The sequence below is a fragment of the Mesoplodon mirus genome, assembly GCF_964341445.2.
Source record: "Mesoplodon mirus genome assembly, chromosome: 2".
Classification (NCBI taxonomy): domain Eukaryota; kingdom Metazoa; phylum Chordata; class Mammalia; order Artiodactyla; family Ziphiidae; genus Mesoplodon; species Mesoplodon mirus.
The window spans coordinates 116,672,765-116,684,621 of NC_138977.1; the positions used below are offsets into that span (position 1 = coordinate 116,672,765).

General features: G+C 36.2%; 1 protein-coding gene across 6 annotated transcripts in view; it reads left to right on the forward strand.

Moving 5' to 3' along the window:
• Positions 1-11,857, forward strand: part of LYST (lysosomal trafficking regulator) — a 197,721-nt gene that overhangs the window by 67,113 nt on the left and 118,751 nt on the right. For all 6 annotated transcript variants that reach the window (XM_082640698.1, XM_082640696.1, XM_082640699.1 and 3 more), the window contains 6 exons: positions 560-786; positions 1,292-1,358; positions 5,130-5,239; positions 7,132-7,564; positions 8,219-8,363; positions 9,365-9,538. In XM_082640698.1, the coding sequence (XP_082496824.1) occupies positions 560-786; positions 1,292-1,358; positions 5,130-5,239; positions 7,132-7,564; positions 8,219-8,363; positions 9,365-9,538 (1,156 nt within the window). The remainder of the gene's footprint in view (positions 1-559; positions 787-1,291; positions 1,359-5,129; positions 5,240-7,131; positions 7,565-8,218; positions 8,364-9,364; positions 9,539-11,857) is intronic.

Genomic DNA, 11,857 nt, shown 5'->3' on the forward strand with positions numbered 1-11,857 from the left:
ATAATTTAAAAGAGTACAGCAGTTTCTTGAAAGAGTGTAACAGTTAAAATTTCCAAAATGTAATATTCATTGAAATTACTGGAAATTGAAATTCATTGAAAGTCTGTCTGTTTCTCACTTATGAAGAAGACAAAGTATAAAATTCATCCAACCAATAGCCAGACCTACTGTTTTCACAGAGATATGGGCAAACAAATGAACTACCCTGTGATTTAGGTATTTTGGCATCAGAAAGTTTGGGATAGCATTTTTTTCCAGTTGTGTCAAAGGAGTGTGTTAAATCTGTGTCACAGGTCTGTAAAAATTACAGTTGATAATATTCGTGGTTCTAGTGAAGATCAGAATTACTTTTAAGGCTACTCATTTATCTTCAAAATATCCATATGATTTGATTTTTCAGGATACTTATTGTAATCAAAAGTCAAGCAGTAGGAAAAGGTTTTGTGAGCATCTTATAAATAGCACTTTTGCCACTAGATCTCCTAAATGATGAACAAGATTTGAAATATTTTTTCAATGTTTAGGGAATAAAAATAATCTTTTCTTTTCCCCCTTTTAGGGGTAGACTTAAAGCCTGAAGTAGAAAGTTTCAGTGCATCAAGCAGTCCAAATGACTTACTTGAAAACCTCACTCAAGGGGAAATAATTTATCCTGAGATTTGTATGCTGGAATTAAATTTGCTTTCTACTGGCAAAGCCAAACTTGATGTGCTTTCCCATGTATTTGAGAGTTTTTTGAAAATCATCAGGCAGAAAGAAAAGAATATTTTTCTACTCATGCAACAGGTAAAAGATGTATTTAGTTAAATGTGATCAATATTTACCACACGCATGCCCCAATTACTCATCTCTTTGTTTATATATAACCCAACTTGTCTGAAAATTGAGATGATTACTTACCTTTTATAATACCTTAGTGTATGTTTTTAGTACAAGTGATATTCTAAAAATCTTCTATTTCCATAGTTCTCCAAAGTAGCATAAAAATTAATGTTGTCATTGGCTAACTAATAAGAATCCTAGTATGTTTCTGAGAATGGATAATATTTGAAAAATTGCATTTAATTTTAATATATGGTCATTGTTTTGAAAACTCAGAAAACAAAACAGCATGAAAAGCAAAATGAAAATTATGTTTAATCCTACACATAGCATTCTCTCCACTTATTTTAAAATACCTAGAAATGTGTATACAGTAGACTATCAAGTAATTTATTATGATATTACAGTTGCTTCATGCTTTCATGAGGTAAGAAATTTAATTTCTTATGTTTTGTTTTTTAATCTTCAGGGAACTGTGAAAAATCTTTTAGGAGGGTTCTTGAGTATTTTAACACAGACTGATTCTGATTTTCAAGGTGCGTTGAAACTGTTTTAAACAACAGCTTTGAAATAATTTTGTTGCTTCGTGAAATGAAGAGTTGATAATAATGGCTTCCATTGGCATAGTGCTGTGTGCTTTCAAAAGTAGCTTTATTTGCATCATCTCTTTTGTTTCTCAGAACCATCCAATGCGGTAGACATAGTATAAGTATCTTGAGTTTACAGAGAGGAAAATCTAAATTCCAAGGGACCTAATTAGTTGTTCAGGGTCATATACATAGAAGTGGCATTGCGAGGACTGTAACCCAGTCTAAACACTGTATTGCTGCTTTTTTTTTTTTTTTTTTAAAGAAGATGTTGGGGGTAGGAGTTTTTATTAATTATTTATTTTTGCTGTATTGGGTCTTCATTTCTGTGCGAGGACTTACTCTAGTTGTGGCAAGCGGGGGCCACTCTTCATCGCGGTGCGTGGGCCTCTCACTATCGTGGCCTCTCTTGTTGCGGAGCACAGGCTCCAGACGCGTAGGCTCAGCAGTTGTGGCTCACGGGCCTAGTTGCTCCACAGCATGTGGGATCTTCCCAGACCAGGGCTCGAACCCATGTCCCCTGCATTGGCAGGCAGATTCTCAACCACTGTGCCACCAGGGAAGCCCTGTATTGCTGCTTTATCAGGTATTGCTTGAGTGCCCACTCTCTACTCTGTACTTTCACAGACATTTGACAAATTCATAATGAATACGTAATATGATTATATACACTAGATAGAAACCTAGATTTTAGTTGGAGAAACCTAAATTGTAATTGGAGAATTAAGGCCGACATACACAAAATGTTAATTTGGGTTTGTTGCATATTTTCTCATGATCAAATTCAAGTTATGCATTTGGGGCATGCATACCTCACAAGTGATGCTATGCCTTTTCACAGTGCATCATATCTAGGGGTTCATGATATCTGTATCTTATTACTGGTGATGTTGACTGATCACTTGGTTAAGGTGGTGTTTTGCCAGGTGTTTCCATTTTTAGTATTTTCTCTTTATAATTAGTAAGTTTCTTATGGGGATATAACTTAAGGCTATGTAAATATCTTTTTTTCATCATACTTTAACCCACTCATTTTAGCATCCATTGATGATTCTTGACTGAAACAGTTAATATGGTGGTTTGCCAAATAGTAATTTTCTGTTTCCATCATTCCATCTTCATTTATTAATTGGGATTACACTATAAGGAAAAGCCTTCCCTTCTTCCCCATCTACTTAGTGTATGGGTATATTTTTATTTATTGTGCTGGGCACTTAGTGGACTTTTTTGATCTGAAGACTTATTTCCAGCTTAGCTCTGAGAAATCCTATTCCATTATCTTTGCATAACAGCTTTACTGAGATATAACTTGTATACATGAGATATATTTGTGATATAATTGAGATATATTAATATACTATACCATTCACCCATTTGAAGTATACAGTTTAGTGTTTTTTAGTAGGTTCAGAGTTGTCCATGTTAAAACATTTCCATCGCCCCAAGAGAAACCCCATACCCTGTAGCAGTCACTCCCTCTTTCCCCTTCACCCTCCCCCACGCACGTGCCCCAGCCCCTGGCAGTCACTAATCTATTTCCTGTCTTATAGATTTACCTATTCTAGATATTTCATGTAAATGGAATATGTGGTTTTTTTGTGACTGGTTTCTTTCGCTTAGCATAATATTTTCACCCATGTTGTAGCATACATCAGTACTTCAGGTTTTTAAAAATCATTTTTTAATTTTATTTTGATTTAATGTAGATTGCTTTTTAATTTTTTTATTAATAAGCTTTATTTTTTTACAGCAGCTTTACCTTTACAGAGAGATCGAGCCGATAGTACAGAGAGTACCCAGATTAACCTTAGTATATTTGCTATAATTAATGAACCTATATTGTTATATTATTATTAACTAATGTCCATAGTTTATTCAAATTGCCTTAGTGTGTACCTAATGTTCTTCTGTTTAAAGATCTTAGCCAGGATTCACATTGCATTTAGTTGTCATACCTCCGTAGGTTCCCTCTTGGCTGTGACAATTTCTTAGACTTTCCCTGTTTAATGACCTTGAGAGTTTTGAGGAGGACTGATCATGCTGTAGAACGTCTCCCTGCTGAATTCGTCTGATGTTCTCCTCACTGTGGTTTTGATTTGCATTTCCGTAATGATTAGTGACATTGACCATCTTTTCATGTACTTGTTAGCCATCTGTATATCTTCTTTGGAGACGTGTCTATTCAAATCCTTCACCCTTTTTCAAAATCAGGGTGTTTCTTTTTTTGTTGTTGAGTATTAAGAGTTCTCTGTGTACTCTGCGTACTCTTCAGTTCCTGTTTTTCCCCTTGGTTAGGCAACTCGGCCAGTCTGCAGACTTTTACAGTTATACCTGGCAGCCCTGATGCTAATATCCCACCATACATCTCAGCTTTTTCTTGGCAGAAGCCATTCAGTTTCTTTTGAGAAGAGTTTACATGTTTGGGGCATAAAGGTAAAAGGTGACTTATCTGTGCGGTATACTCGGAATCAAGGAGAGAGGTGGATGTCACAGACAGACCTTTTATTAATCGCTGTGCTTGCAGCCCCGTTCTTACTTCCTCCTCAGATTTGGGACAGATTGGCTTTTCATTCCTCTGAGCCCCTTTGTAATTCAAAGAGATTCTGGGCTGCAGCTTTCTCTTTTGTCTATCTCTCCTTCCATCTTCAAGAAATATTTTTAAATCTCTCACTTGACCTGCTCCCAATGCCCACTGCCTCCCCACTTTTTTCCTGTATGTGTTTCTTCCTTTTTGTTATTCTGAACTTTTAGTTCAGTGACTTTTCGGTGATAGACAAAGGCATATGTATATGTATGTGTATATCTCTATTCCCCCATTTTGAACTGGAGCCTGTTAGTTTTGAACTGGAAGAAAAAATCTAAGCACATACACTTTACATCGATCATGTTATTTTCCTACTCTAAAACCTTTAACTGATTGATGTTACTTACAGGATAAAGTCCATGCTATTTTATAGTCTTGTTGCAAGTTTATTTCTAGATATGTCTACCATTACGCTACTGTACAGTTCACTGCTTCTACAAAACATGTTGCTGAAACATAACTTCTGTTCTCAGGTTTTATATCAGAATTATTTTGTCATGTCCAAAAGGGAGATAATATTTATTTTGTAGGACTTTTTTTTGGTTAGGATCGGCTGAGATAATGCATGCAAGTATACTTCGATCGCTGTAATATACGTTACAAATATTTATTTTACTCTAGACAGTTATATGAATTTGTGTATTACCGATTATATTTCATAGTAAACCCCATGATAGAATAAAGTGTTCAAACTAATCATTTGTCATATTTTAGTGTTTTCGTAATTTTTAATACTTCCACTTTTACTTAATGTCATCTAATTTTCTATTTAGAAAGTTATAGTCATAAATTAAACATTTTCAACATGAGAAGGTAGCAGACTATTTTATGGGGCCTAACAGCTTATTTAAGAAATACTGTATTAATTTATGCCTCTTTAAATAATACCTTTATTTTACTTTGAGCTAACCAATCTTTAAGAAAAGTGGTTTTGTTGTTGTTTGTCAGTTCGTTAGTTGGTTTGCATTTAATTGTATTGTTATTTCTTCAGCAGATTTTTGGATTATTACAGTACTTATAATCCATTCAAGATGTGACAATAGTGTTTGATCTCTTTCAGTGAAATTGCTTATTCTGTTCTCTTAATTATCGTATATTGGCTTTAATTTTCCCCCTTCCCTCTTTCTTTAATTTAGCATGCCAGAGAGTACTGCTGGATCTTTTGGTGTCTTTGATGAGTTCAAGAACATGTTCGGAAGAGCTAACCCTTCTTTTGAGAGTATTTCTGGAGAAATCTCCTTGTACAGTAAATATGCTATAATTTGCCATTTTTTCACTGATACCTAATAGAATATTTTTTTATTATTTAGAAATCACTAAGCTTCCTCTTTTGATGTGGTAATTATTATATAGTCAGCTCCATGTTATTGTGTGTGAAATTCTCGATTATTTTGTTATTTACACGATTTTAACCATTTTGCTTCAATTTTGGCTAGCTATCAGGGCTACCAGGTTTTATTTGCATAAGCAAATACAACAGAAAACTTTGGAGCTACTTTCTTTGAAGCAAGGTTGAAGGATGTTCCTGAGCCCTGCCCATTTCACCACCCCACTTGAGCCTTGTAGACCCCAAGGGAGCTCTGTGGAACACAAGGTCAAAAACCACTAGTGTAACAGAGAACAGTATGGAGGTTCCTTAAAAAACTAAAAATAGAACTACCATACAACCCAGCAATCCCACTACTGGGCATATACCCTGAGGAAACCATAATTCAAAAAGAGTCATGTACCAAAATGTTCACTGCAGCTCTATTTACAATAGCCAGGACATGGAAGCAACCTAAGTGTCCATCGACAGGTGAATGGATAAAGAAGATGTGGCACATATATAAAATGGAATATTGCTCAGCCATAAAAAGAAATGAAATTGAGTTATTTGTAGTGAGGTGGATGGACCTAGAGTCTGTCATACAGATTGAAGTAAGTCAGAAAGAGAACAAATACCGTATGCTAACACATATATATGGAATCTGAAAAAAAAAATGGTTCTGAAGCACCTAGGGGCAGGACAGGAATAAAGACGCAGATGTAGAGAATGGACTTGAGGACACGGGGAGGGGGAAAGGTAAGCTTGGATGAAGTGAGAGAGTGGCATGGACATATATACACTACCAAATGTAAAACCAATAGCTAGTGGGAAACAGCCGCATAGCACAGGGAGCTCGGTGCTTTGTGACTACCTAGAGGGGTGGGATAGGGAGGGTGGGAGGGAGGGAGATGCAAGAAGGAAGAGATATGGGGATACATGTATATGTATAACTGATTCACTTTGTTATAAAGCAGAAACTAACACACCATTGTAAAGCAATTATACTCCAATAAACATGTTAAAAAAAAACACTCATGTAGACAATTGAGAACTGACTATATATTTACGGAATGTTTCTATTCTATTTTTCTGAGTTCATTTATCATTGTAATAATCAACATTAGATGTTATTTTATGCATGGGTAGGGCATTGTACTGGGTTAATCTTTTCTATTTTTTTACTTGTCTCCTTAGTCGTTGCTTTTCCCTTTAATTAAATACTTGTTTCCTGTCATCTCTTCTGTACGTTCTCTGTTTGAGTTTAACCAAAAACTTGTAATTATAAATAAACCTAAAAACCTTATTTTAGTTTACCAAACAGAGATGAAAGAAATTTTATTTGATTAGGGAAAAGACAAGTAAAATAAGGTGGAAAGTAACGGAGCACTCAATTTTGTGAAGTCAGTCATGCTGTAAATGCCATTCAGAAATCTGAAGCATTTGTAAGGTCTCTGATTCTATCCCTCATTTAAAAATAATTGATAGAAGCAACTATAGTGTACTTGGAAATAAATGTCTTTTTTTGCTAGAAATGATTCCTGATATAATCATTGTATTTAATTGCTAGTACTTAAAACCAACTCATAACTTTTTAGGTTTTAACCACAAGAGGTTATATATTTTAAGACTGAAACCTCTGTTTCATATTTTATCTTAGCTACACACAAAAAATGAATATTTTAATGATATAGTAGATAGGAAGGTATTTAAATAGGAATGCTGATATGCATATGTATATGTTTGTATTTTCATTTATAACCTGACTTTCAAGATTATTAGGTACCTTGTAACATGATTGTAAAGTTTTGTGTGGTTTTCTTCTCCTCTAGGAAATTCTTCTTCTGGGTATTCTGAAAATTGTTGAAAGTGACATTACCATGAGTCCTTCACAGTATCTAACCTTCCCTTTGCTGCATACTCCAAATTTAAGCAATGGTGTTTCATCTTTTTCACAAAAGTGTCCCACGATTCTAAACAGTAAGGCCATGGGGTTATTAAGAAGAGCACGAGTTTCGCGGAGCAAGAAGGAGGGTGACAGTGACAGTTTTCCCCAGCAGCTGCTTTCCTCTTGGCACGTAGCCCCCGTCCACTTGCCATTGCTAGGACAAAACTGCTGGCCACACCTGTCGGAAGGTTTCAGCGTTTCACTGTGGTTTAATGTGGAGCGCATTCACGAAGCTGAGAGTACCACAGAAAAAGGAAAGAAGACAAAGAAAAGAAACAAATCGTTGATTTTACTGGATAGTAATTTTGATGGAACAGGTATGACCACAGCGTTATCGGTTGCAGTAAGATTTTTCCGACGGCAGTTTTATAGTAGTTGAGCACTGAGAATATAGCGATGCTCTGACTTACTCTCAACATGTTCTTCACATGGAATGCCTCAGCAGGCATTCAGAGATCACGCATCAGGGAGTCTAAACAAGGACTATATTCAAACAGCACAATTTTTCTAAAAGGAATTTTAATATAAATTTTTTTAAAGCATGCTATTATTATTATTATAGAGATTTTGGGTGGTGCAAGGCATGTGACAATGGTGTGTGCTCCCTGGGCTGGGGCCCTGATGTCACCATGGCCCAGTCCAGTTGATAAAAGAATCATGGCACAGTGACATCACAGTGGTCTCTTGATTCCTGCAGTTAGCCCTCGGTTATCATGTATTTTAAAACATTTAACAACTTCTGTTGCGCTCAATTACTGTTTTCACTCTTCATGATTTTTTTGGAGTTAACATCTAAACTTTGGAAATGTTGTTTGGAAATAAATGTTGTTTATTTACCTGGAATGTTCAGACATTCCAGGTAAATAATTTACTACAAATGAACAACCATGCTTTGTAATCTTTTAGATTCACTTTCCCACTCATTTTTTATCAGTTGCTTAACTGGTCATTCTAACATCTTTTTCTCATAGAGCACAACAGACCGGAAGGTGCAGAGTGCGTGAGTCCTGGTGAGAAGCTCCTAGAGGAAGGCTGTATTCACATGATCTCACTGGGATCAAAAGCGCTGATGATCCAAGTGTGGGCTGATCCCCACAGTGGCACTTTTATCTTTCGGTAATGATTATCCTCAACCCATCATGAATAGCTCATGTATTTAAATAATTTATGTAAGAGACATTAATGTGAAATCTGCTAATAAAGATCATTACAGCAAAATAGAAAAATTATTTAAAAAAAGAAGATACATTCTAACAGTTACTAATACAGCCTTTGTAACAATATATTATTCTATCTAAAAATCTATAATTAAACTCTGAAGTACATTATGTTAATTCTCAGTTGTATCTTAGACCAAATACTTACTGAAGTCTTATCTATGAAAGCATTCCATCAGATTGCAGTGATCTTATGTTGTTATCAGACAGCAGTTTTTCATGCAAATTATATATTTAAGAGCCACTATCTAATAAGCTTAGGTTCTCCTTGCTGTCTTGTCCTTTTTTTCCTACCTCCTTTGTTAACTAGTATAGATACAAGTCTTTTATTTGTATTGAGTGAATATGACTAGTATGATACTATCTTTATAAAACTTTAAATGAAACATGTTGCTTAGGGATCTATGCTCTGTAAATGTAATAAAGGTTACTTGGTACATTATATAAATTATATCTTAATTCTCTTAGTAATCCTTCGAAGTAGGTTAGACCAACAATATATCCTTGTTTTAGGCATTTAGAGATTTATGTATAATATGTATTAATTTTTGTATGAACCAAATATTACACTGTAATTTCTAAAAAGGCAATGACTGTATAGATAGTAGTAATAAAATTTTTTTTTGCAAATTGAATTCTGAAGATTATTGCCCAAATTGTTAACCCTAATTAGCAAATGAGCCAAATCTATTTTAGTTCATGAATTGAGGTAATAGTATAATAAAATAACTAAGCAGATTACGGTGTAAAACAAAGACCTACTGACTTTTCAAGTTAGTTTAATAATAGAACTGATTTTTATTTTCACTTAAATATCTAGAGTTGTAGTTGATATACATGTTAAAAACTGAGATCAGAAATGTCATGTTTTTAGCCTTTACCTTTTCTCTTTTTGTACAGTGTGTGCATGGATTCAAATGACGATACGAAAGCTGTTTTACTAGCACAGGTTGAATCAGAGGAGAATATTTTCCTTCCAAGCAAATGGCAACATTTAGTACTCACCTACTTGCAGCAGCCCCAAGGGAAAAAGAATATCCATGGGAAGATCTCCATATGGGTCTCTGGACAGAGGTATGAAACATTTTTAGTAAATACTTATTAATGTCAGTTACAATTTTAATTATTCTGTTACAGCTTCTGAAACAGATTACAGAAAACTATAGGTAAAATTTTACTATATATTAACATAAGAGTCTGTCAAGTTAGATATTTTTTCCTATTTATCACTTTCATACAGAATTAATTCCCCTTAGAAATAATTGTTGAAGATTAATATTTGGATTTGGGGAGCATGCAGAAATCTGAACATTTAGGCATTCATGTAGAACGTATATTAATTACATCAAGCAGCTGAACCTATGATTTAGTCCATCAAGCCCATATGTTATAAAGTGAATCCATAAGGAATTATTTAAATTAAGTGGCTCATAAAACTAATACCTAAATTAAATCAGAGTTTCAAAAGAAATTAGAATGACTAGAGAAAAATATAAGCCAGTGTATCAGGTGATAGATTAAGATAGGGTCCTAGATATATGCCAGGTGATAGATTCGGTTATAGTACTATATGACTTTTACAAACCAGGAGAATTGTGAGTCAAATTAATAAGAAATGTTTTGTAGAATATCTTAATGTAAAACGTAACACTAGGAGAACTATAAGGTATCTTGGAAATTGTAAGCATTGGGAAGTATTTTATTGAATGAAATAGCATGAAAGGGGATACAGAATTGGAAACTAGTGTAACATGGGAAAGGACCAAGCTGGCTGGAAGGAACAGTCTAAGTTGAATAATGAGCAAGAAAAATGAATGGGCATGGTGATACTATGTGACAGCAGCTTTGAATCCAGGATGAGGAGTCTAGATTTAATCGAATGGTCTAAAATATTGCATACCTATTATGTCACAGACCTTTTGCCAGGTGCATTATATACATGATCTTCCAATTCTCTCAAAAGTCCCTCGAAGTAGATTAGATCATAGAGATAACATATACCCTTAGCACAAATTAACCTATTTTTTCATTCATTTGTTCATCCAATACTTACTAAGGAATTATTATGTGCTGAGCACATGCTATATCAGGCTTGGGGGCTTGGTGAACAAGACAGACACGTTCCCTTCCTTTTGGGGCTCGCAGTCCCGTGAAGAAGCAGACAGCAAGCATACACAATTAAATGAGTATGTACAAATCATGACAAGTACTGTGGGGATAACAAATGTGTCCTGAGACAGAAAATACCAGGTTTGCTACTTAAGGGAGGTACATCAGGGAAGACCTATCTAGGAACAGTTTATTTAAGCTGAGACCTGAAGGAGATGGAGCTTTCCATGAGCAGGATGGAGGAAGAGTGAGTGGGCCAGGCAGAGGAAAGGGCCTGTGGGAACCACGGGAAGGCTGTGTACTGGTCAGCGCTGCAGTGGCTGCAGGAGTTGATTGCTTACCGCCGTCCAGCCTCGGGAAGGCAGGGCAAGGGGCTTGTGAACGGCTCTAGGGTAGCCAGTCCACAGTGTCTGCTACAGGAAACAGTTTATTCATTAAAAAATATATACATGGGGCTTCCCTGGTGGCGCAGTAGTTGAGAATCTGCCTGCCAATGCAGGGGACACGGGTTCAAGCCCTGGTCTGGGAAGATCCCACATGCTGCGGAGCGACTAGGCCCGTGAGCCACAATTGCTGAGCCTGCGCGTCTGGAGCCTGTGCTCCGCAACAAGAGAGGCCGCGATAGTGAGAGACCCGCGCACCGCGATGAAGAGTGGCCCCCGCTTGCCACAACTAGAGAAAGCCCTCGCACAGAAACGAAGACCCAACACAGCCATAAATAAATAAATTAATTAATTAATTAAAAAATATATATATATACACATGAAAATATGTCATTGAAGCTCAATTTCCATAGTCCAAATAAAATATTTTCTGAGAAGTTCTGCCTTCACAACTGCCTAAGCCTGAATGGCAGCAGTAGCCAATCACTGTTTGTTTCCAGAGCCTTGAGTTAGATCAGTTGGGATTGGGGATGGGGCTGGGAGAGAGTCTCCTGGACTCTCTCCTCCTCCTTTCTTGAGCTCTTAGTACACACCAGGCAGTGTAGTAAGCACTTGACATGGATGACCTCAATTAGTCCTCCCAACAGCATGATGAAAGAGGTGTATTTTACATGTGAGGCAGCTGAGACCCAGGGTAGGGCAAGGTAACTGACCCAAAGCCCTACCAGTAGTGAGGAGGGCAGCTGAAACACAAACTGGACTCTGAGTCTGGATAGAGCCTGCTTTAAAACCCTGTGCTTTACTAACCTGACAGCGTTTTGATGAATCAGGCCAGCTGACAGATATAGGAATCATAAACTAATCATTAGACATGTTCAGAGTGAGAGTCTAGATGTTCTCT